Source organism: Hippopotamus amphibius, chromosome 11 (genome assembly GCF_030028045.1).
Source record: "Hippopotamus amphibius kiboko isolate mHipAmp2 chromosome 11, mHipAmp2.hap2, whole genome shotgun sequence".
Lineage (NCBI taxonomy): Eukaryota > Metazoa > Chordata > Mammalia > Artiodactyla > Hippopotamidae > Hippopotamus > Hippopotamus amphibius.
In genome coordinates this window covers 31,469,430-31,496,159 of record NC_080196.1, presented here as the reverse complement: position 1 = coordinate 31,496,159, position 26,730 = coordinate 31,469,430, and the positions used below count along the sequence as shown (strand labels likewise).

General features: G+C 43.4%; 1 protein-coding gene across 4 annotated transcripts in view; it reads right to left on the bottom strand.

Moving 5' to 3' along the window:
* PLA2G7 (phospholipase A2 group VII) overlaps window positions 1–24,180 on the bottom strand; it is a 36,980-nt gene extending 12,800 nt beyond the window's left edge. The window contains exons 1-2 of one of the 4 annotated variants that reach the window (XM_057700276.1): window positions 23,859–24,180; window positions 5,339–5,481 (exon numbers count right to left, since the gene is read on the bottom strand). In XM_057700276.1, the coding sequence (XP_057556259.1) occupies window positions 5,339–5,447 (109 nt within the window). In that variant the 5' untranslated portion in view covers window positions 5,448–5,481; window positions 23,859–24,180. Of the gene's footprint in view, window positions 1–5,338; window positions 5,482–22,332; window positions 22,396–23,858 lie in introns of those variants that run through there. The other 3 variants (XM_057700278.1, XM_057700277.1, XM_057700280.1) reach the window with 3 other exon arrangements.
* Window positions 24,181–26,730: the final 2,550 nt, after the last annotated feature.

Sequence of the window (26,730 nt, the reverse complement as noted above, 5' to 3'; positions counted from 1 at the left end):
CAGAATAAAAATAAATGACCATCTCCCAACTCCCCCTTTTCATTCTCCAACCACACAGCCTGCAACTTCAGAATTCCCTAGCTTGATGTTGCTCTCCTAACTCTTTCTCCACTACCTCCTACATCCAACCCAGTTCCAATTTCTAACATTTGTTTTTAGCTTAGAATTCTATCTCCAATATATCCTTACCCCTAGTTCAATTGTCTCACTCATGCCTTCACTGTCTTTGACCAGACAGTCCCCATCTCTCCCAAGCATCCTATTCACCTTGGATCCTGACCCCTTCAACTGCATCCTTCTAACATCCCCTGGAGTAATTTAAAGCACAAATCTCACTAGGCAATTTTTCTTAAAATCCTTCAATGCCTTCCTATCACCAGGTGTTTTTTCTTGAAGAGGGAATGTATTGGAATCTTTCTGGAAGGCAGTTTGTAGGTTATATTTAAATCTACACATGCCTTCCTGTATGGAGTGGCTAATCTTTCCAGTGTTTAGGGGTTGAAACTCATAAAGGTTATAGGTGCACAAGTTAAACCCCAAGTTCCCAGACACTATAAGAAAGACCATGATCTGGAGGTCCACTGCCTCCTACTCTTCTGCTTTTTCTTCTGCTTTCTCCTGTTCTCTCCCTTCTGTGTGCTCCCGTACTCCTGAGTGACACACTGGGCTGTTCCATGCATCTGCACCTTAGTAAATGCTGTTCCCTGTACTTGAAATCCCTGTGGCAAACTCCTACTCAGCTTTTCACATCTTTTTTTTTTATATATAAATTTATTTATTTATTGGCTATGTTGGGTTTTCATTGCTGCACACGGGCTTTCTCTAGTTGCCGCGAGCGGGGGCTACTCTTCATTGTGGTGCACGAGCTCCTCATTGTAGTGGCTTCTCTTGTTGTGGAGTGCGGGCTCTAGGTGCATGGGCTTCAATAGTCGTGGCACATGGGCTCAACAGTTGTGGCTCACGGGCTCTAGGGCACAGGCTCAATAACTGTGGCACACGGGCTTAGTTCTTCCATGGCATGTGGAATCTTCCCAGAGCAGGGCTCAAACCCGTGTCCCCTGCATTGGCAGGCAGATTCTTAACCACTGCGCCACCTAGGAAGTCCAGCTTTTTACATCTTGATCAGATGTCACGTCTTCTCTGAAGCCTTCCCTGATCCCCCAGGCTTACTCATTTCAACCTCAGGATTAAATCAATTCCCTGTGTATATTTTTATCTTTCTTCCTATCATATTGGATTAAAATCATGTGTTTGCGCACTCTGTCTCCTAAGGCTATTTTGTAAGAGCTGTATCCATATTGTTGCATTCTCAGATCCTTACTCCAGTGTCCAGCACATAATCGGTGCTCAATAAGTATTTGTGAAAAGGAGCTGAGCTAAGCTTTTCACTGCCACTGGGTCTCTTTTGTTTCCACTTAATGCTTTCTGGCATATATTCTTTTACCCACACGCTCTTGTTATGCTTTCTCTCTCTGGTGCCAAAACCCTTCAACACACCTGCAGTTTTACCTGTTCTTCTTTCAAACCCCCAATCAAGTCCACATTTTATTTCAGGATAGTGAGGCTACATATCAGTGTATCTAGATTCACTTCTCTAGATTCAGCCTGCCTGCTCATTTCCTTCTGTTAGATTGTGACAGGTGACTGCTTTTCTGGACAGATTCCTTCATGCTTTCTTTTTTCTTTTTTCATAAATAAATTTATTTATTTATTGGCCACATTGGGTCTTCATTGCTGCGTGAGGGCTTTCTCTAGTTGCAGTGGCTTCTCCTGTTGTGGAGCACGGGCTCTAGGTGTGCGGGCATCAGTAGTTGTGGTGCAAGGGCTTAGTTGCTCCACGGCATGTGGGATCTTCTGGGACCGGGGATCAAACCCGTGTCCCCTGCATTGGCAGGCAGATTCTTAACCACTGCGCCACCAGGGAAGTCCCCTTCAGGCTTTCTATCACACTCTGCCTCTGCCACATAGACACTTGGAACGATGGCACCTAATACCATAGTTCAGAAAGGTTTTGTGCCCTGAAAAGAAGCCCATTTACCTCCTCCACGTTGGTGTGTGAAGCACCTGCCAGTGATGAGCCTTTCAGTGCCTAAGGCCTTGCTACTCAAAGTTGGTCCATGGACCAGCATCACTGGCATCACATGGGAGCTTGGCAATGAGGCTCTTAGGCCTTACCCCAATTCTACTGAATCTGAAAAGATGTGCCTGTTAAAGTGTAAGAAGCACTAGGCTAAGGTACCAGACCACCTGGCCTGACACACAGTCAGCTATTCATGGTCAGATGGTAGGAGGTGGTTCTGAGAAAGGCAGTGGTTGAGATGAATGGACTCTGGTTTTGGAACCAGGTGATGCTATTTTGGATTCCAGTTGTACAGCTTACAAGCTATGATGCTCTGCCCTAGGCAATTTACTCCCCTCTCTGATCCTCATTTGTAAACTGGGGATAAAATCATGTGGCCAGTTCTCAGGACAGCTAAAAGGATAAAGTGATCCTCTAAGTCAAAGAGCTTGCACAGAACACAACTCCTAACAGGCAGACAGCTGACATTATTTGCCCCTTCCCTAGAGTTAGCTAACTCTGGTTACCCAAATTCAAGCCCGAGGAGGAGTTTTAGCAGATCTACACTAGATCATACCATTTTTCTCTGGGTAGCTTGGAAATCTAAGGCATTTCCTCAGACATATTTCTTTAAAAAGCTTTACCTGTAAGGCTAATATCGTAGGGGCCCTTCAGAATTACAAAAGGCTTTTTTTGTCCTCTTTAAGGCTGTCTGCTGAGTGGTTCTTCATGATGTAATTGGGAGACATCAAGTCCAGAGGACAGCAGGGTAGGCCTTCTGTGACAAGCACCCTGGGTTCTGCTGTGCCCCGGCCCACAGGTGACCATGGTGTGGCTATAGGGACTCTGGCTCACATAGTCTGGTGAGGAGCCCCAGAGAACCCACAACTGCCTTGGAGGCACTCCCTCTGGAATTGGGAATTCAGTTCTAGAGCCATGAGAAGGTTCCAAGTTGCACAAGATTCCTCTTGTGAGGTGTCAATTCCACCTAGGCTCTGGGAACATTTTCCACTAACCTTGGAGTACCCTTGTCCTCTAAAACCCACTCTACCAAAAAGTTTCACCCAGCGTTCAGGAGCCCAGGTCAAGATGAGGCTACAGGGCTGACCTTTGAAAAGGTCTCAGGAAACTTTGAGCTGACCTAGGTTTGAGTGTAGGTCTCCAGGGCCCTGTGGCTCCTGAGTGCCAGGGCAGCTGCAGAAAAGGTTCACCAAACAACAAGGTCCTACTGTATAGCACAGGGAACTGTATTCAGCATCCTGTGATAAATCATAATGGAAAAGAATATGAAAAAGTATATATATATGTATGTATAACTGAGTCACTTTGCTGTACTACAGAAATTAAACACCATATGTAAATCAACTATACTTTAACAAAATTAAAAAAAAAAAAAGATTCACCAGCCCTCAGCTCATCTGGTTGTGGTCCTGGATTTCCCATTCTCTAACCATCTCTCAGCACTCATCACGAAGGAAGAGGTAGGGAAGAGCCTTGCCAGGTGGAATGGTCACTCTCTAGATGATATAGTTTTATGGTTCAGAACTTTTTGCTATTTTTCTTCAACTTTATTTTAATAGGAGCATTAGAACCTGTGGTGTGCTATTAATCTTATTACACATTTTTGGTGATGTTCATTTATCAAATAGTCCTGATGTTCTTTCCTGGAGTTGGAGACGGATTGTATACATGCTAGGAAAATGACATTTTCTTCTATGGCTCTATGTCCTCCATTAGCAAATGGAAGTGCCCTAGCCATGTTTATAAACCTTTTAGCTGCATGACTATATTTTCTATGCATTAATTTAGTAAGAATGGTACAAATAATCATCTATTATTTTCATCTTTTATTGAATAAACTCTTTCTAATTATTTAAAAAATATTTATGCATTCTTTTTTTGAGTATTTAGAATGAATGGGGCATTGAGCTCCAGGCTAGGATGACAAAGATGAATCAGATCCTAAAGTTTCTGCTTGCCCAGTAATAGCTTTCTAGGGACTTTCAGACATGAAGGGATAGACAACATCTTTTGAAATTCTGACCCTGTGCCAATAAAAAGCGTATGATGTAAAGGTCTCCTAGGTGAGAATCTGCACATCATATAAGATGTTACCTGTTTTCAATCTATAGATAAGGTAACGGGAGAATTAATTTAACCAGGCTGCAAGCTCCTTGAGCTTGACTACAAGCCCTCTGTCTGAGTCACCAGTGTATTACTCACACCTCAGTTTTCTGATAAGTACTGTTGCATGAATTGACCTGTGAGATATGATGCCATTTCCTATGCAAACAGACAGAAGATCTAGTCCCTCTTCTGCTGTTGCAATCATCGCCCCAACTATGAAGTGGGGCCAATCTGTAAGGCACTGGGTTATGAAAGATCTTCGTTTGTGTCACAGTAAGGAGTCACCCATCAAGCCTGCACAACTAGATCCAGGGCTGCCGTATCTCCCCAGGTGCACGGGTTTGTGGGTACACACAGTCTGGGACCTTTCAGAGGCCACCGACGCTGCTCACCCGAGGAGACTAGATAGAGAAGTTCATGCATCCCAACCCTCCAGGATTAGCAGGAATTCACAAATCTCCAGAAGGAATCACTTTGCCATCAAGGTCCTTCTAGGTGATGGTAGATGTCCCTGTCTAGAGCTGGCTGTTCCACTCTGGCCACCACTTCTGGGCTTGACTAAACCTCCCCCCTTTCCCCTTCCCTCCACCCCTCAAGGTAAGAAAGAGCAAAGGATGCACATGCATTCTCCTCTGGAGCTCCGAGTACCTACTGGTCCCTATTTCTGCCTGTCATTGATAGAAAAGGTTGTCTCCCTCTGGATCCCAAACTCTAAATTGCCATCTTCTCACACCCCCCACCATCAACCAGGACTCCACCTGGTTGATCGAGACACCTGCCTCTTCTTCACCTGCCTGCAAGCAGGTTTGGGGTTGTCTCTGAGGGCACTCTAGGGAGGAGTGTTACTGGGCTGAGTGGGAGTGGGTCAAGGCTGTGAGGCAGAGAAGGGGTGGCAGGCAACTTCTCCACGGTGACTGCAAGCTGAGCTTCCAGCTTGTCTGAAAATATCTCATCCTGGGCTGTCCTGTAGCCTCATGTTGAATAAGTCACTTCTCTAGTTTCAATAGGAAGAGGAGGGAGGCCCTCTCCCCTCCCCCAGAGATGATCTCCACCAGCATCTTCTTAGAAGTCCCCACATGCAACTCCCCTGGGGCCACTTGGGGTCTTGCAACAGGTGGGTAGCTCAAGCCCAAGAACAAATATACCTCTTACCTGATGATTTAACATGGGCAACAGGATTTAGGTCTTGCCAGTCAAAAGGATGAACCAGCGCAAGGCAGGTGCAGAGGCAGAAAAGCACATGCAATTTGGGCGGCAACATCTCGGAAGCTGAGCAGCCGTTTCAGCTTAACCTTCTTCAAGGCAGATATTTAAAATGAAAAAAAAAAAACAAAACATGCAATAAAGAGGACTTAAATAGGCTGACCAGTGAGTGAGATTAAGGGACTAGTAACATGATTCCATGTGTTATAAAGGGAGAAGACATTTGGGAAAAACAGCACATGCATTTTCTAGAATGGGTTTTTGGTAGGCACTAGGGTCTCAGAGTCCTTGGTCGTGCTGGATTGCAGAGCCCACAGCTAACACTTTTAGGCTGGAATATTAGGTTTTCAGCCACTAGTTTGCTAACTTTGTGGCAGTCTAGTTTGGTTATAAAGAAGTGCATCCAACTATAATAATTATAACAATCACATATCATAATCATAATAATATCCATGGGCATGTCTAGCACACAGTAACTCCTCAATATGTTTTGGGTAACATTTCCATCATATCTGTAAAATAATCATATTGCAGCAGCTCGGGTTGTTTTTGGTGCTGAGAATGTTATATTTTGGGAGATCTCTATAACCCTGCTATACTGAGAGCCTCCCAAAGGCAGGGGGCAGATCTTACTTGCTGTCACAAGTGCCTAACAGGGGCCCTGGCGTGCAGCTGGTGTGGAATAAATGTCGGTAGAACTGGTGAAGAAAACCGGCCTCGTGGTAATAATGTTATATCGCAGCGAAGCTCTTTGCTAACATCTTATCAGCAAAAACTGTCTTGTAGTTGTGCATCACTTTTCCCCTTGAAAACTTCTCCCTTCAAATTTTGGGGTGATGGAAATGGTCCAAACCATCACCATCTCTCCCCCTCTCTCTCTTTAACCATCTCTCTCTTGAGATTTTTTTGCAATAACCTCTAATTGGCCTCCCCTAACCCTATGGTCAATTCTCAATATAGCAGCCAGAGTGACAATGCCATTCCTCTTGCTCAAAGCCCCCAGATGGCTTCATATCACACAGAGCTGAAGCCACAGACCTTAAAGTAATGTATAAGGCTCTACAGTGTGTACTCAGCAGACTCCTGATTCAACCCCCAGCCCCTCTTGCACACTCACCCACACACTCACTGCAACATACATCTTCCTTGCCATCCAGCAAACATCCCAGGCACACACACCCACCCACCCCACCCCCAGCCAACCCCGCCTTGGGATCTGTACCTGTGTCCCGCTTCCAGGAAGACACTTTGCCTGATACCCAAATAACCGGCTCCCTCACTCCTAGGTTTTTGCTTCCATGTTACCTTCTCAGTGAGGCTTTCCCTGACCAGTTTAAAATTACAATCTATCCCCCAACACACACATCAATTCATGCCCTATTTCCCCCAACCATTTAATTTTTCTCCATAATATACATCACTAGTGACTATGCTCTGGGTTACTTGTTAATTACTTAATTATTTCCCTCTTCCAGAAAGTCAGTTCTGTGAGTGTAGGAAATTGAGGCCTTTTTTTTTTTCCTTGCTGTGCTCCCAGGATGAAGAACAGAGCTTGGCACACAGTAGGCACCAATAAAACCTGCTGCATGGATAAATTCTGAATCTTAGTAGTTTCTAACACGTTGATTACTCATACAAACTGAGCCACGTTTAATGATCAATGTGAGTGTTGGTCCCACTGATATGAATGGGGTACTCACTAGTTGGAAGAATTATTCTTCAGGGAGATGTAACCCCGGCACAGAAATCAGTGCTCCTATGTGCTCCCCCGAATTTCCTGGCCTCCCTTGTGGCCGGACTGGGCCAGGGGACTGATTTCCGATAAAGGGGAATTTGAATGGAAGTGATCTAGGACACAAGTGTCAGTATGTCTTCTCCAACCCTTCCTTTCCCTTATATAGCAAACTTAGAAGCCACGTGTGTGTCTCCAGATGAAGGAAGCCTGGATCCCTCATCACTGAATGGAAAAGGCCCTCTGCCAATTTATGTGGACTTCCATCAACAGTAAATAAACCATTGTGTCTTAAACCATTGAAATCTCCAGGTTAGGTCGTTTTCTATTATGACAGTGCAACACGGCCAATCCCGAGTAACATCAGATCATTCAGTCAATGGGTAGTTACTAAGCAAATACTACATACCCTCTGCTATGTCAACAATTGTGGTAATTACCAGAGAATTGGACACTATTCCTCCTCTAAAAGAATTTACAGTAAGGATTTAGAAACAAGACTCACACATATAATACAAGAAGAAAGCAAATGACAGGGACAATAAAAAGGTCTTAGATGATATGGTACAAATTCTCAGGGCAACAGAAATTCAGAGAGAAAGATTTCAGAGGAGACAGGGCTGTAGCAAGGCCAGCTCTTATCCCGAAGGCTAAACATCTTGATAGGTAGCTGGGAAAATTGTCACTGGAGCTCTAAGCTTCTTGGCTACCTGTACAATGATTAGAGTACTTCCTTATTCTATATCCTTTTGTGTGTGGAGGGCGGGGGGTAGGGTCAGAAAAAATATGTATAGTTTAACTCTTTAAAATTATTTATGATTTTGGTTTATCTTATTTTATATTTCATTTTTATGTTCAATTTTATTACAAAGTTAATACACGATTTCAAAACTTCAAACATGACAGAATAAAGTAAATTTAAAAAAACTGAGCTGTCTTCACTAATAATCACTTACTAACAGATTTTTTTTCCAAATGTATTCCTATGCTTGAATACACATACACAAACATACATACATACGTATAAATATACATACATACATATATAGTTTTAAAATTTGTTTATAAAACTTCATACTATATATTCAAATTCTATTTTTAATTTGATGATATATTGTAGCTATCTTTTCATATAAGCACACAGCACTATAATTTGTCTTTTTATTTTAAAATGGCACCTAGGAGTTGTTAAAAAAAAAAAGTTTGTTCACTAAATAGATGATAATATTGCTAACATTTGAACACAGTGTGCCAAGCATTTTGCACAGTTTCTGGCACATGGCACCTTATACTGTCACCCCCAAAACAGTCTTTGAGGGAAGTTTAATTATCCCCATTCTATTGATGAGGAAACTGAGGCCAGGAGCATTTAACTGACTTGTTCTAATCACACAGCTAGCAAGTGCTGGAGGCAGGGCTTAAACCTAGATTGCCTGCGTGCCTGCTTTTCCCACTGCATGGCATCTTGATATAATGTTCATTTTGGTCACTCTAAAACTAAAAGCTACTAAAGTTAATGAACAGAACAGTTATTTTAATGATGCTAAGGTGTCCAGAACTGGTTTGAGAGACGACAACAAAGAATTATAAATTGTTTTCCAAAGAGATGAGACTCCATCTCATTGTTCTTGCCCTAATTTATATTTGGAGCAATGTGTCAAGACCCTTGAAAATTTTGGAGTACCGTGTATGAACCCCAAGATATAGCTACTAAGTTTCCCAAGGAATCAATAGAAGAAGTTGCACTGAAGCCAGGCTCAATGCGTGCCAGCCTCCACGCTAGCCCTCTGTATACTGTTACAACTTGGTTTTTCATCAGATTACATCATGCACAGAAAATATTTACAGGGGCATGAGCAGAGGGCTTTAGAAAATTCCAGTCCGGATGCTTACAGTCTAGACTGAATAAGGGGAGTGTCATTCAGCCCATTTGAAAGATAACAAGGGATGAAGAAGTGAAAAAGAGAAGACAAAGTGAAACACTGTAATTTTTAGGAACCCTGCACTAACCCCAAGAAGGCTCACTTGCCCATAGCAACTTGCTATTCAACACATTTTCCCTGTCAATAACCTCAGGAAGAATTGGAGACAGCCAAAGGCTCGCACGGCTTCCCTAAGACCTCCAAACAGGACTGGCCTGCTCTGCGCTCCCCATCATTCCTACCAGACCAGTGCCAGGACCATCACCTTTAGTCCTTGTGGTGGAGCAGGCAGAAAGGGCCTGTTAAGGCCAGGTGAAAGGGCCTGTTTCAGGTGCCTGCCTGACCTCCCGCAGGCTGCGAGGCTCTTGGGGAACCTTGGAACACGCTGCCTCCTGAACCCCATCCCAGACTTCCTGACTCAGAATCTTCAGAAGGCAGGTCAGGGCATTTGTATGCTAGCTCCCTATGGGCTCTGATATAGCTAATCCCAGGATGCAGTGTTTGGTAATGTCTGCAATGGAACAGTAAGAGTACTATTTACTGAGTTTTTTTAAATCACCCTCTATATATGCTATTTGACCTCATTCCCAGAGTAATAATCCTCCCAATCATTTAATGACTAGCTGATTCATCCATTCATTTGTTCATGGGTCCATTTACTCAATTTTGAGAGTGCCTATTGTGTCAGTCACTATGTTTGGCATTAAAAGATTTTAAAAATAGATGTGATTTTTGTCTTTAAAATCCCCAGCACGGAGAGAGACTGTCAAACAGTCATAATGAGTCCTATAAGAGATTATTCACAAGATGTAGTGTGAATAAATGTCTAGCGGGCATAAAAGAAACATCCTAGCATCTCCATTCTTCCTTCCGGGAACAAACATCACTGATACACAGAAAGGCTATGCAACCTGCCTGGGGTCACAGAGTGAGCCTTTGGCATGGGTGGTACTAGACGGTGGTCTTCCTCCTTTACTCCAGTGGATTGAATGGCAGAAGGACTCTCATTTCCCCTGGGCACTTTAATTAGCATTTCTTGTTCATTTCTTAGGGAACTTTGGGTTCGCTGCCCTCCTTCCCCTCTTCGGGTAGTTAGTGATCTGGTAATGCCTGGGGCACCCCTCTGGTTCACCATCATGGCCTGTCACTCTCGAAACTTATCAAATGTTCCACACTGCTCTTTACTTTGGCTTCTCAAGGCAACAGCGCCGTAACATAGCAAGTTGCTAAGAGGAACTGGGGTGTTCCAAAGCCTTTCCTCATTAACTTCCAAATAACAGCCCTTTCTTTTAACCAAGGTCTTCTGATGTGGACTCTTTTTTTTTTTAAGGTCTTAATTGAATTTGTTACAATATTGCTTCTGTTTTATGTTTTGGTTTTTTGGCCCCAAGGCATGTGGGATCTTAGCTTCCTAACCAGGGATCCAACCTGCACCCCCTACATTGGAAGGGGAAGTCTTAACCACTGGACTGCCAGGGAAGTCCCTAACCAAGGTCTTCTGGAGGCATCTTCTCAAAATCCCCAAAAAAGTTACTTTAAAGGAAAGACCCATATGCCAATGGGGAGAAATGTTTTGGAGAAAAGAGGACTTTCAATGTCCCCCCAAATCAGATCCTATAAGCAATAACCCACCCTGGCTACGCCCACACCCTCTGGCTGCCAAGCTTCCAGCAAGAGTGAGTGGGGCTGTGTTCTATAATCAGTTAGGGCTTGGATGATTCATAGTATTGCTTGTGATGTAACTTCTGTGTTTGAGGGAGGAGATGAGTAATAAACAAGACAAGGGGGGGTGCAAATAGTTCTGTTTTTGGAAAGTTACCTCTTTTCAGAATTGAAAATAAAAATGGGACAACTGTCCTTTCCTGAAACAATCTTTTCTTTCACTGTGGGGAAGCAGAAGCCAGTCTTTTCTCAGGTTTAACAGTGAAACAGGCGGTTCTGGTTAAGTCCTTTTGAAACAATCACTGATGCTATGGTCAAAGGCTAAATAATAAAAAAGAAGATTTTGATATTCATTTTGTATCAGTTTTATGTTTTCTAAAAAACTGCATGAGGACTCCTTGGACCAGGAAGGGGACTTGATGAAGCATGGCTTATGGAAGGGCCAACAAACACTCCTGATTAACGTGTCCCAGGCATCTGAGAAGAGACTCGGGCTGGTTTTCCTGCATCTCCACTTTTTGATTTTTGGTTTTGATCGGCTTCAGTATTAGGCAGAAACTCTTAAAGATAAAGAAATATTTTGACTGCAACTCAGACCTTCTGAATCCAAATCTTGATCACTGGTTTGGTTTAGAAATAAAAAGAAGGTGATATGAAGCATAAATAATTATCTTTTATTGAGCATCTACTGTGTGCCAGCATTGCTTAGCTGGGTACTGTATGTAAGCTCTAGTCCTCACGATAAGAGTAGAGTTAGGCAGGTGTTATTACCTCCATTTTACAGTTAAAACACTGAGGCTTGCATTTGCAGCAACATGGATGGACCTAGAGATTATCAAACTGAGCAAAGTAAATCAGAAAGGGAAGGACAAAAACCATATGATATCACTTACATATGGGGTCTAAAATATGACACAAATGAACATATCTATGAAACAGAAAGAGACTCACAGATATAGAGAACAGACTTGCGGTTGCCAAGTGGGGTGGGAGAGGGAAGGACTGGGAGTTTGGGATTAGCAGATGCAAACTATTATATCTAGGATGTATACACAACAAAGTCCTATTGTATAGCACAGGGAACTAGTTTCAATATCCTGTGATAAATCATAATGGAAAAGAATATGAAAAAGAATACAGAACTGAATTACTTTTCTGTACAGCAGGAACTAATGCAACATTGTAAATCAACTATATGTCAATAAAATTAAAAAAAATTAAAAGTGAACAAACAAAAACACACTGAGGCTTGGAGACCGGCTGACTCATGTTGACTGGTAGGTTTCAGCATTTTGACTACCAACCCCACCCCCTGAGGCATGTGAGAAAAAACCATCAGTATAGTAGGCTCTGCTTTTTACTTAAATGTGTACATTTATACACAAATAGAAAAAAAATCTAGATGAATGTAAAACCAGAACATTCTCAGTGGTTACATTTAAGGGGTAGGATTATAGGTGGCTTAGGTTTCTTTTTTTAACATGCGCTTTTCTAAGTTGTCAACAGTAAACATGTATCACTTGAATAGGGAAAAAGAAAAGAAAAGGAATAAAAAAAAACAACCAAAACCCTAGCTCTTTCCTGGGGCAACTATATCTAAATGGGTGGCTTCCTGTCAGAAAGAAGCTACACCTTTAGATGCTTTAGGTCCAATTCAGGGACAATGTTGGATTTGAAGCTTTGCTTTAGAGCACTAATTTTAGGAGAAAGTTGTGGTTAGTTTCAGTGTAAAGGTTTGCAGTACATTTTTTTCCCGAAAAAATCAGTGGCTTGTGGTTATTAAATTTCAAATTAGTACCCATGAGCCAGGCATTGTGCTACGGGAGTCCTAGTGTGTGTGTGTGTGTGTGTGTGTGTGTGTGTGTGTGTCTATGGGGTGGGGGTGAGGTGTAGGATGACAAACAAAAGAGAAAAACATGCTTTAAGGAGTGCCCAGTTTTGTGGTCTAGATGAAAATGGACAAAACCTACTCTGGTTCAGGTCAAACTAGGAGACACTAACTAATCCAATCCTGTTGTTTTGCATACAAAGAAGCTGAGGCCCAGAGAGGGGAAGCAACTTGCCTGGAGCCACACAGTAAATGATGGACTCACTGGGACCAGAAGACCTTGCGCGCTGATCAGCAGGCCCTCAGGTTTGCAGCAGCAGTGAGCCCCACCCCACCAGTGAGTAGGTGAGGAGTATCAGTGCTCCTGGGTGAAGAATGTGGATCCTGTCGCAATCTGGACAGAGAATCTAAAGGCTGCCCAGGGCAATGGGAAGCCTGAGTTTGCAGTTGGGCTGGTCATTGGGTCATTGGGCTGGAACCTAAATTTCCTAATCAATGAAAAGGACCGAACAATCCCTATGTTGTAGGGTTGATGAGGTGAGGAAATGCCAGCACAGAGTCCAACTATCAACCCTCAATCAGTGCCCCTTTCCTTTCTTCCCCAGGAACCAAATTAGCTCCATTGGAAGCCAAGTAGATTAGATTCTCAAGACCACATTCTAAGAAAGAGGCCAGTGATCTGAAACCCAGGGACTGTGTCCTGCTGCGTTGCCAACTTCGCCTCAGGGCTGCAGGCTCTGACTGCATTGGGTTTCTCACCCTCAGCATGGTGGACACTCGGGACCAGGTAATTCCTGGTTGTGGGGGCTGTTCTGTGCACCTTAGGATGCTTAGCAGCTTCCCTGGCCTCTACTCGCCAGATGCCAGTGGTAGCGCTCCTCGCCTCACTTGTGATGTGCAGCACTGTCTCCAGACATTGTCAAGTGTCCTCTGGGGGGAGGGGGATGGAGGGCTGCCCCCAGCTGAGAATCACTGGGCTGCGTAAAGGGCAAGCGGGCACATGCAGGGGTCTGTCTTACCTAGGAGGTAGGACAAAACCACACACTTTGAAAGAAACAGGGTTGGAAACCAACTACTTTAAGATGAATAACTATAACTCTGAGCCCTCTTGCTTAAGCAGGCAGGTGTATCTAACAGTATACAAAGTTTTATTTGTTTAGGTTTACAAAGATATGCGAATTCTTCACCAATGTATTCAACTTGTGATACCTGGGCATCACACCATTTGCTTTTCATCTTATTCTCCAGTTAATCTAGTTAGGGATCTTCCCATGATGCCCTTGCAGGTTTTGGGTGCCAGAAGCCCCGCCTCCTCCCCACAATGCTGATAGGGCCATGTGTTCCTCTCTGATGGTGCTGACTTTTCCCGCAGCATATGTCACCACAACAGCCTATCCACCAGACCCCCCATTCACCCATCCACCCGTTCAAACATCTACTAAGCACTATGTGCGCAGCACTAAGTGCTGAAGGTATGGCTGGCTTCTACCATAAGCATATGAAAGGGATTCTTGTCCATTTTCCCCAGATAGAATGAAGCTTCTCCCGCTAAAATTCCAGTATCTTTTGTCTTTTAAAATTCCTCATAGTTCTTGGGAGGGGGGGGTCCTTAACAATACATTCCTCTGGTTTCTGATTTATTTCTCTAGCTTTATTTCTTAAGTACGCTGTTTTATTCTTTTATGTGATTTTATTATGAGCAGCCACCCATCTTCTATGGAAGTATTACACATTTTAAGTAAATATGAGCAAACATTTCGCATGTTGCTAAAAGAAAAACAGCGCTTCTTGCTTTTCTGAACAAAGAACTACTATAATTGGCTGCAAGTCACTGGTTTGCTGGGACACTGGCTTCTTTTATCTCCTGATGACCATTAAGATCTCTGGGAGGATGACCACGAGGCTCTCGAATCTGAACACAGAGGAATAATTCATAAGAAGTCTTTTATTTCTCCAAGTTCTTTTTCTGCAGAAAAGTGCCTTTTCCTCAACCGTGGGATATGACAGTTAGAAATATATTTACATTTAAGAAGTAGGACGCTGAAAAGTCTTATATTGACTTTGGACATTTAGAACAGAGGATCCAGTGACAACACTAAAACCCTTGACACACAGTCTTAATAATCATGGTGGTTGAAAATCCATTACCACCACCACTAACCAATATAAACCTTTCTTTGAGAAAGATGTAACTGGAAAGATAGGGTAGTAACTAGTAAACAAAAAACCGGGAACACAGGTCTTGCCTATTGTTTAACACTGCTAAATTTACCAAAGAAAAACCAGTAATTCTAGTGGTATAAACAGGTACCCTGATTTTTGGATGGCAATTTGACAAAATTTCAATTGTCCATGTCCTTTGACCTTTTTACTACATGCTTAAGATCAGCACACACACATAAACCTTACACACGGGGAAGTAAAACCCTAAAAATGTATTGCCATACAGCATTTATTCCAACTCTAGAAAAGCCAATACACATACACAACACACATGGAAACCCTGCAGATGTCAAACAATGAGAGATATCATCAATGGGATTATCTTCAGTTAATTGACATGATATTTACAAAATAGTTACTTAGGAAACCATTTACAATGCAATTGTAATTGAAACAAAGAATATAAAATTGCCAGCTAAAAGTTCATACTGAAAAGACTATTAAGCAATACAATAAGGGTGATGGAATTATGGGTGTTTTTTTCTCATGATTTTTCACATTTTTTACAATAAAATGTGTTGTATCACTAATAAGAAATAATTTAAAGAGGATATTTAAAAAGAGTTTATATGACCATGAAAAGTGTTTAATTTTAAGTAACATGGTATATAGAGAATTAAGAGAATTATCTGTGATCCCATACACATAAAAGAAAAGAGGAAGAAGAAGGAGGAGGAGGGGGAGAAGGGAACGTCAACAAGAACAAGAAGAAACAAAATAAAAAGAAACACAAGTGCTTACAAATTTATCTCCTTCAGAGAGTTTTGTACAGTTAGAAACTAAAGGTAATTTTTAATCCTTCTTTCTACTTTTCCAATATTTTAAATCAATGAGAATATTTATTGCAAAAAAATCAACAATTTTTAAAATAGTAAAGCCTGAAAATCATTTTCTTCAATTTTGGCTCCTGGACCACTAAATAAAGTACCATCCTGGTAGGTCAAGATCTTTAATTGAGAGCCCAGAGAATACATTCTTATTTAAATCCATTTGAAAGTGGGTATTATCTTTGCTTTTCCTCTGTGGATTTCATGTCTGCTACTGAAACCACTATTTCCTCCTTGCTCTTCTGCATCTCAGCTGAGGTCTCCATCTACCACCATGACCTCTGCTAATCCTATTTTCCCATCCATCAGTGTTAAATTCTCATCAGGCATCATTTCCCTTTTTGAAACAAAAGGCAGACCAAAACAGCAGGTGAAATGTCCACTCTCAAGTTCATATCTGTCAAGGGCTGGTGAATAACTCTGAGAAGTTCTGGCCAGAGATTAAGGCATGTGTCTTAACTCTTCCGCCATTGGTAAAGAGAAAAGAAAACGCTCTTTCATAGGTATCAGTACTCTCTTTGTCAAATTTTGCCTGATGAACTTTTAGAATGGGAGGGTATGGCAGTCAAAATATGACACTCTCCTCCCTGCAAAAATTGCCCACATCCTAATCCCCAGACCCTCCAGATATGTTAGATTACATGGCAAAGGGGAATTAAGGTTGCAGGTGGAATTAAGATTGCTAATTAGTTGACTTTAAAATAGGGAGATTAACCTGGATTATCTGGGTGGGCCCAGTGTCATCACAAGTGTCCTTAAAAGTGGGAGAGGTTGGCAGAAAAGAAGGTCGGGGTGATGAAATTTGAGAATTCAACCCACCACTGCTGGCTTTGAAGATGAAGGAAGGTCCAAGGAATACGAGAGACCTCTAGAATCTGGAAAAGGTAAGGAGACAGATTCTTCCCGGAACCTCTGAAAAGGAATACAGCCCTAAAAACACCTTGATCTTGGCCCAGTGAGGCCATATTAGACTTCTGACCTACAGAACTGTCAGATAATAGATGTGTTGCTTTAAGCCAATACATTTGTGATAAATTGTTGCAGCAGAAGTGAAAAACTAATGCAGAGTATATAAAGTTACAGAAAGAGAACAGAGAGCAAATAGGCCAATTTGCTTTCAACTGAAGTCAAAGAAGGTGGCTTAAGTATCTCAAAATGAACCCAATAGCAAATAATATTTGAGAAAGAAGATAAAATCTTCTGCTTCAGATATTTTACAATAGCATGAAGCAGGAGAATGTCAATCTTTCATCCATGATTTCCAAGCAACTTACTATTTTTTCTACTTGCAGTATCTTTTGTTATTTTGTATTAATGTTGCACAGTAATTGTTTAAAAATTCAAAAATTACAGAAAGGTGTAATTTTGACAGTTCAAATCTCTGTCACTTTACCTCCATTCCCTCCCCTGCTCAGGAATTAGTAAAAACTCCTGTTCATAATTAGATGTAAGTGACCTCATACATTTTTCTATAGTGATATTTTTTAAGCAACTATATCCTTGTTTGATAAAGACAAAAATATTTACTTCATTCTGAAACAGGCTAAAGGCAGCTAGAACATCATTCCATAGCAGCAATTCTCAACCAGGGCAATTTCGGTCCCCAGAAGACATCTGGTAGTGTCTGGAGACATTTTTGGTTGTCACAACTGGGGGGGGGGGACTGCTACTGGTATCTGGTGGGCAGAGGCCAGGGATGCTGCTTAATATACTACAGTACACAGGACAGACCCGCAACAGACATATATGGCTCCAAATGTAAATCATGCTGAGATTGAGAAACGCTGAACTAAATGGATGCAGGTGAAACCACATTCTTGTTTGATAATAAAGAAATATTTATTCTGTTCTGAAACAAGCTATAGGGAGGCAGATGCCTGGCTAATACACGGGACAACTTTTAAAGTAATAAAGCCATTTATGATGTATATCTCACAATGTAGAGAGAGTTCTCCATACTGAGGATTCCAGCTGGGCTAACTGGTCCCCTGCTAGAGATCCTGAAGAAGGTAGGGGTGCATAAGTGTGGTTGGACTTGGAGGTTCCATCTTTAGCAAAGATACATGATTCCATTTAAAAGCATTAGCAAAAATGTCCTACTTCATACTTGCCGATATTGAGACTAGGAAAGAGAAAAGATAATACCTACTGTATTGATATTATGTTCTTTCTACCATAGTAGCTAATGGAATCAAAACATAATACAGACATTATCCCAAATGCATAACAGGCAAGTCACTTCTGCAAAAAAAGTCTAAAGCCTCTTATCTTGGGCATAGTAGATGCAACTCTTGTGTAATCATTTCACAACCTAAGAAAAGAGATATGGCCAAAAAAGCAAAATAATAAGCAGTTCCCTATTGTGGAAGCAATTTAATTTCATATATATTCATAAGCACAAGTACTTAACGGCTCCAAGTAAAATAAAATTACTTGATTCTACACACATTTTGGACATGGGAACTCATTTGCCTCCAGTTTGCAAATGTCCAGAAGTTTGGTGCCCTATATGGCTTTCAAGTCCTAAATGGTAAGTTACCTAAGATCCCTGGGCAGTTTGCTGCAATACTGGAAGCATTCTGGTACATTCCACGCCAGTTAAACCACATCTTATTGAACTGGTGAAGCTGTAAGGACTTAAACAAATGAAAGTTTGGACTTCCTTGGTGGTGCAGTGGTTAAGAACCTGCCTGCCAATGCACGGGACATGGGTTCGAGCCCTGGTCCGGGAAGATCCCACATGCTGCGAAGCAACTAAGCCTGTGTGCCACAACTATTGAGCCTGCACTCTAGAGCCCACGAGCCACAACTATTAAGCCCACATGTCACAACTACTTAAGGCTGCACCCTAGAGCCCATGCTCCAACAAGAGAAGCCACTGCAATGAGAAGCCTGCACCTACAGAGAAGAGTAGCCCCCACTCACCGCAACTAGAGAAAGCCCGTGTGCAGCAACGAAGACCCAGTGCAGACAATTAATTAATTAAAAAGAAACAAAAAAACAAATGAAAGTTTATTCAAAGGGACAATAACTTAACAATAACCAGACTGATGAGGGAACAAGGCAACAAGTCACATGAGAAGCTGCTGAAGGAACCAGAGATGTTTACTCTGGAGAAAACCCAGATGGCACATGACAGCTACAGTTCTGTGGAAAAGGGACGTGTTCCCTGTGGACCCAGACCCTAGAACTCTGTTAGCTGGAGCTTTTCGACAACTACCGTATTGTCTCTATCAGAGGAGCAGTTTAAGTGCAGGTCTGGGGAACACCATCAAGGATACTGGAGAAGGAATTCCTGTATTGGATGAGGGTGAATGTGGATTGGTCAGGCCGGACTAGGTAACCCTACCCCTGAGGTGCAAGATCAGAAGTCTATAAGGTTCCCAGCCAGGTAACTTAAATGAGCTCAACGGGACGTGTGTGACAGAAAAAGCAGTGGCGGGGGCTGTGGCAGGTGGGGCCATCTGAAAGGGTCCATCTCTACTCCAGTTGATTGCTGCCATGTTGGAATGAGAGCTCCACATTACCAGGTCCAGTAAACCTGGAGAACCATATTTGTATGTAAAACAGGCTGATTTTTTAAAAGAGCACCTAATTCAATATTTCATAGCATTATGTAAGTCAAACAGAATAGATTTGTGGCCTCTGGGAGAAACTGAAACCTCTCCCTTAAAGATGCCCTAACCACCCCCAGCCCTTAGTAAATGTGGCAGGAGAAAAAGCATACCGATTCTAGAATTACGGTGACATTTTGTCTGCAATTTGAATCACCAGCTTGGCCACTTCAAGCTGAAATTCAGATGCACCGACCAACAAATAATTAATGGGGTCTGGCAGGGGAAGATACCTAGGCGACCATGAAGTCACTAAGAACTGCACCTTCCACTGCACACGATGTAAATGAAGAAGGGCTTCTATTTTCTTCTAAACAGATGCCTTTCCTTCTAGTAAGTCGAGTGTCAAAATGAGGCAAGAAAGAGAAGCAGGGTTGCAGCATTTTAGCAGTTTTCTGTCTGGCCACTGAGAAAGTCAGTCCTACCCTTGTTGGTAAACAACTTCGAAACTCTTGCCTGGCTGCCTGAAATTGAGTCAGGGATCAACTAGGGAAAGTTCAAGAGTTTCCTCAGAGAAAGGATGCTTTGCTAAGCGAAATAATCCTATTCAACTCTGGTTCCCAGCCCCCTCCAGAAATTCTGCTGCCACATGTAGATTTTCAATTATCAACAGATCTTTGCGCACACAGATGCCTGTATCCAGCCACATCCAGCACAATGACAAATCTGCTAACGTAAAATAAAGTTTCAGTTTCCAGCTTCTATTTTGAATTTTATCTGATCACATTCAAGTTTTAAAGGTAAGCTGGCTATACAATATAGCACCATTAGCTATAATCACCATGCTGTATATGATATTCCCAGGGCTTATTTACTTTACAACTGGAAGTTCGTGCTCTTCGACCACCCATTGCTCATTTCTGAATTTTACTTTATGGTGAATATCAAAGTTTAATGAACTACTTTTTATCCCACATTAAAATTTTTGATGGAATATTAAAAAAAAAGTAAGTTGACTATTATGTTAGCATTAATTTCCCTGCATTCTATGATGGTGTGTTTTATTAGTAACTTTTGGTTAAGGTTTTCCAATGCTCGTAGCAGGGCAAAATATTTTTTTATGTACGATAAATTATATTTATTGAAAAGAATAAAGAAAAAGACATTGAAATTATAAAATTTTTGAAAATGAAGCACAGGTAAGTATAATCTAAGTAGCATAATATTAGCAAATTAGAATAGTAATAAAATAAAATCTTGCATTACTTTAACGAGCATGGTCATTAGCTTATTTCTTTTTACAAGATGAGTGGGCCAGATGTAGCAACGTCATCTCATTATGGAGACAGGAAATTTGAGAAACATTAAGTGACTTCTCATTCTGCCCTGAAACACAGCTTCTGCCCACCTACTGCTCCCATCCTCCGCCAGGTCCCCATAATAAATAAACCTGGCATTTCCTCATCTCTCCTCTTCTCCTCCTGTAATCCATCTTCCACAGAGCACCCAGAGGAACCCCTGAGAGAAATGTAAATCTATCAAGTCACACTTCTGCTCTGGGTGATCCACTGCACTTGAAACGAAGTCCAGACTGCTAATCTCGGCCTCTGCATGACCTGGACCCCCATTCCTCAACCTCACGCCTCTGCCCCCCTCTTCCCTCCCCTGCTCCAGACATACTGCCCTCCAGCTGTGCCTGGAACACGTCAAGCTTGTTCCCCCCACTGGAACTGCCTGTCTGTCTTCAGGGGGCTCATCCCAAAGCCATCTCTCAGAAGAGCCTCTCCTCCAAACACAATCCAAGAGGCCCTCCCAGCTGCCCCTCTCTCTCCCTCTCTCTCACACACACACACACACCACACTACTCTGCCATAGCATTCTGTTTCCGTTTCTTCAAAACATCTAGTCCTTTCTAAATTTGACCTTGCTCATCCCTCAGTTCTAGGACATGAACTCCATGAGAACAGAAGCTGCACCTGCCCTACTCACTGTGCTAGACTCAATCCCTGGCACACTGTAAGTGATCAGTAAAGAATGAATGAATGAAGCTTGTACTATCAATCAACCAGCCCACTTAATTAAATCGGTACCTATTTGTACAGTAAACTTTTTCTTTCTCCTCAACTGCTAGGTCTGTTTTTTTAAACTACAAGCTTATATATATTTGACTGTGCCTATTATGGTGTTATGAGTCATTCCTGCAACGTGGAGCAAAGTGACAGGACACAGAACAGGTGCCTGGCTTTGTAGAGAAAAGCAGTAAGAACACACAGCCCACCCCTTCAAACTACAATGCTTCCTCAAAATCCTGGAAATTCTGGAATAGTATGATTTGAGAGCTAAACATTCCCCTTCAGTTTCCCTTCATTCATCACTTTCTCTTCAATGCTTCACTTTTATGGAAACTTTTCAGTGTCTCAAGAAGTCTGTCAAGCCGATTATCAAAGGATCTTGAAAAAAATTCAGGCTTAAGATGAACCAAGGTATAAATAACCCCAGGATCATCTTCCTTTCCAGGAAATGTCCAGATTCCTAACTCCAGCTGACATTCCCAGGTTCACTCCAGTTGCCCTGGTACCTAGCTAGCACTTGCCTTAATGCTCTATTCTGAGAGCCTCCAAGAGGGTGGTAAATTGTATAGGACCACAAACCTAACTGGGTGATGGAACACGTATTCCCCACAGCTGATGTGCGAAGGGCACAGACACATGGTGTAGGGGAAGCGAGGAACCAGCTGCCCAGGGTTCTGCTCGCAGGAAACTCCTCAGGGTGCCGGGCAAGCCCTTTCACACTTCAGTGAGGATTTCTCAACTGTAAAAGGAGTGGCTGAACCAGGTTAATATCCCCCAATTCTGCTAGTCATTCCCCCTCAGTGCCTTGAGTAAGAAGGGCCCAGTTCAGCGTACAGCATCACCTCCCCAGCGAGGCAGCAGCTCCTGCACAAATGACTGGGGAGGGGAGCAAACATTCGATGTGCGATGAGTGGACGTGAGGCAGGAGATAGATGGACCCCAGGCTGAACGGCTGGAGTCTGTCCGCTGTGAACAGATACTCCAAGATGAGGAAGAGGAGGAGCTAAGCCCTGCCCAGACAAGAGACCACATAGTTTTCATTCTCGAGGTCAAGGAGACCTTCCCGATTATACATGCACAGAAAGGCTCCTTGGAGGTCAAAAAGAGAGTGATGTCAACCTACCCATAGGCCTCTTCGCTAGAATCCATCTTGTCCAAAAGATGCCCATGTGCACATGGGAGGACCCTGCGATAAACCAAATACGGACTCAACCAAGCAAAGCAAGATGACTGGCCAAAGGAAACCCAAAGAAATGCCCCATATAAATGATACAAACTACCAGGAGGACACGACTTTCTCTCTGATCCCACCCATGCGTCTATCCACAGGTACTCTTTTTCCTCCTAATAAACACTTTACTTGTTTCAGTACTTTCCTTTTATTTGTGGAAATTTATTTTCCGCGAAGCCCAACGGGCCAGGGCCTTGTCACTGGCCAGTGGTCTAGTGGCTAAGATTCAGAGCTCACTGCACCAGCCTGATTTCAATCTGGTGGGAACCGAAATCCTGCTTCAATCCCGTTGCTGATGGCAGTTACCCGAGATCAGAAGCAGCCGCTGGAGAAGGCCAACTCCAGGGCTCTCTCATCAGCTTCAGCAGGGCCACCGGAACGCCCTTCCGCAGGAAATCAGCAGGTGCTGGCAGCTCACCAGTGCCTCCTGGTGGCCTGAAGGCCGTCCCCTTCCCCTTGGTATGGACCAGGCCAATACTTAACGCTTTGATCCCTGAGTTCAGTGTCAGCCCAGGATGAGGTCCTAGGGCTTTTGTCACTGTCAACACTTTGAAGGGATAGGTTTCCCAGCTCCTACTCATTGACCAGCCTCCCGGCTCAGCATTCTTTTTGGGGTCAAAGGTAATTTGTGCAAGACTGATCTGTTAACACAAATTCCTCCCCAACCCGAACAGGTAAGTCCCTCAAGGGCGGCCAGCTCCCTTTGATGAGCCCACACACCTCTCTCTCCTCCTTCCTCTTACCTCCCAAGCCACCCCAGGAACCACAGGTCTGAATGAAAGCCTGACCTTTTCGTTTTTTGAGCTAGAAACGTCTATGAGAGGCTCCAGGGGATGATAGGGATGATGGGGAAGAGAATGGTCTCCACTTTGTGGTTCTGTTTGGCTTTTTCAAAACAAGCCTCTGGCCGACTCAGGGTAGCGCAGTGGCGCTCTGGGACGTGCGAGTGAGTGGAGGGGAGGAGGGACGGCTTTGATTTTGTGATTCTGATCCTATAGCAGCTCTGGAAGAGCAACACTCCCCAGACGGAGGGGTGTGTGTGTGTGTGTGTGTGTGTGTGTGTGTGTGTGTGTGTGTGTGTGTTGAGCCAGCGGGAGACCCATAGATAAGAAAACTCTCTGTGCTCCGGGTTCTCCGGCAGGATTCCTTGTTAGCACCGAATTCTTAGGGGTTGCTTCCCGGGGAAAAGGTTTTGGAGGACTGGGTTCGAATTCCCTCACCCGCCTCGCAAAGATTCCTAGCGCTGTTCGGCGGGCGGCAGGGAAGGCGAGCCCGACTCCGGCTTGGAGGTGGCTGAGGGTGGCTGAGGGTGGGTGAGGGTGGAGTCCCAGCCCCCCAGCCCCCACCCTCCCCATCCTCCCAGCCCCCCAGCCTGCGGCCGCCCCCGCGCTCCCGCCCTCCCCGGGGTCCCTCCTCACCCCGGCGCTGCGGTGAGCTCCTCGCGGGAACCCGGACCCGGCGCGCCGGCCCGGCCTGCTGCTCGCTCGCTGCCAGCACCGCGGGCTCTGTCGCCCGCGGTCACCGTGTCACCGTGGCCGCGGAGCGGCGGGCGGGGGGCCACGCGCGGGCTTCGTGCTCGTTCGGCCCGGCGCGGTCTGGTGGCCCCGACCCTGACCTCCCCCGGCGCCGCGGGAGGAGGGACGGGGAGGAGGGACGGGGAGGAGCTGTGGCCACCGGCCTCACACCGGCCGAGGCGCTGGGACGCGGGCGAGCTCGGCGCACCCAGCACCCTCCCAGGGCACGGGGTCCGCAAGCTGCACCCGCGGGTTAACTTATCCCCGCCCGTGACCGACCCACGCGTGCAGAGGGCGGGGGCTGGGCCCCCGGTTGCTGTTCTCAGACTCGATTCGGATCAGATCTTTCCCAGGTTCATTCACCCCCCATCACGCCGACCTTGCTTGTTTCACTAAATTCCGGGTGACTCTGTTTCCAGCTGCAATCCGCAATGCCCTGCGCATTCCGCTTTCCGGCGTATAGTACACAGGACTCCAAGGTACTATATATAGAAATTATGTGAACGATGCTCCGGCTTGGAGAGCCTGCCCCTGAGTTAGTTTCATTTCTCCGTGGAAATACAGTGAAGGGCAGTCAGGAAGAGCTTTTATGACTTGGGGGGAAATGGTGTATAAAGGGGCCATCTCATAGCTCAGTTTAACCCAGTTCTTTGAGGTTTAACTGAAATGCCTTCCTTCATTTTCCAATGCGGTCTCCTCAATCCACTTTCTAATTTTAAAATATTCATTTAAAGCTTCAGTTAGAGACTCAGAGAAGTAAATTGAAATTCCTGGGTGGAGTTAATGTTTTATATTTTTAACTAGTGGCTTTTGGCAAGGTTGACAGGGCTGTAGATGAAATTTATTTTATTTTTATTTGGAGGACTCTGGATTCAGAAGGCATAGATTATAGGTCCCTTCTCACACTTCTTAGTGGTGTCACTTTGGGCACTTTATCCTTTCTGCTTCTCGGCTTCCCCAAGGGTAAAATGGAGGTAATCAAAGTACATTAGTCAGAGGCACCTTGTGACAATGAAATGCAAATGTATGTGAAATGCTTAGGACAGAGCCTGGCATGTGGGAAGCATTCACAGTGTTACCCAATATTATCTTTAAAGAAGCAGTGACTTATCTAAACCTAACGACAGATGAATATTTAAATAAAGCTATTTTAGTCTAATGACAATTTCCTGTACTTCCTGGGATAACCTCTTATGAAACAAATTGCCCCAGAATATTAATCTAAAAGGATACATGATACCCTACCCAAGAGGTCTCTAAGGATCTTCTCCCTTTGACCTTAAGACCGGATGAAAATTCAGAAGACACAATCAGAAGATTCATCATCACATCTAAAAAGTGGTAGGCTTTGAAAGCGAGTCTTGAAGGCCAGTATGAAACATTACATTTCTTTCTTTCCATGCCAGCTCTTTGCTTCCTTCCACTGTAATCAAATCACACTCTCTGAGGATGTCAGACTGGTTGGCATTTAGCAGGTTAAGGTCCTGAGAAGGTGCCCTGTGTAGGGTTTGCCAGATTTAGCAAATGAAACACAGGACACCCAGTTAAATTTGAACTTCAGGCAAACAATGAAAAAATTTTAGTATAAATAGGTTCCACGCAATATTTGGAACCGACTTATACTCAAAATTATGTGTTGTTTATTTGAAATTCAAATTTAACTGGGCTTCCCGTACTTTTTCTGGCAACCCCAATCCAGTGAAATGAATAAAGAATGGTTCTCACATTCCAAAAGGATGGCCAGTCAACACAGACATACAGATTATAAGGTGGATCTGATATGGGTTTTGTTTTTGTTTTGATGTGGTGAAAAAGAATGTACTTGTGTTTATAAATTGATTCTTTGTTGAGCTGTTTCTTATTGCTTAATTCTTACTCCCATTTCCCATCAACACAGAAGTGCCTCTTTACTCTTTAACATGAGCAAAATTGATGACTCTGTCCTCAGTCAAGATATTGGAATAATCAGTAATAATATGCTCAATAGTGTTTTCAAATAGTGTTTATTGAGAGCAAACTGTACGTCAGGTACCATTTCAAGGATGAGTAGACCTGGAGGTTAAGGAAATAACACTATAGTGAACGAGCCCATGTAGGTAAATACAGGACTGTGGGGTTTCTGAGAAGTGAGTTATTAATTCTCCTTGGAAGGGGTGGCAGTGAAAGGCATCCTCACTGCATGGGCCCCAAGGAAAAGAGGCTCTGATCTGGATGAGGCTAGGAGGCTAGGATGGGAAACAAACCCATCCTGATTAAATAAGGAAGCTGGAGGAAACAATGGGATTCAATAGAACTGAAAGTACAGTTGGAACTTGGAAACCCTTGGGGCTCTTAGAAGGTGACAGAATGAAAAGGAGAAAAATAAAAGATTAAATTACTTAAACTGAAAATTAAAAACGAAGTTAAAACTAGAAACTCCAAGAGGGGAAATGACCAGAAAAGCCATGACGTAAGTGTGATGTAATTTAAAATGGGTTGATTTTGAGCTGTTGGGTGGAGACTCTGTTAAACCTGAAATCCAAAAAATAAACTTCTCTGAATGGCCCAGAGAAGAAAGTATGATTTAGAGCACTTCACTCCACTGTGGGGAACAGTATTCACCTAGTCTAACAGTGCAGACACGCTTATTGGTTTTCAACTCCTAGAATCACCTCTTTAACAAGCCAAAGAAGAATTCATTTTTGCCGGCAGGCTCCGGCAGACTATGATTATACAGGAGAATGTAAATATGATTGATTTTTATTTTTATTGTTTTTTTTTAGTTGGCTGCACCATG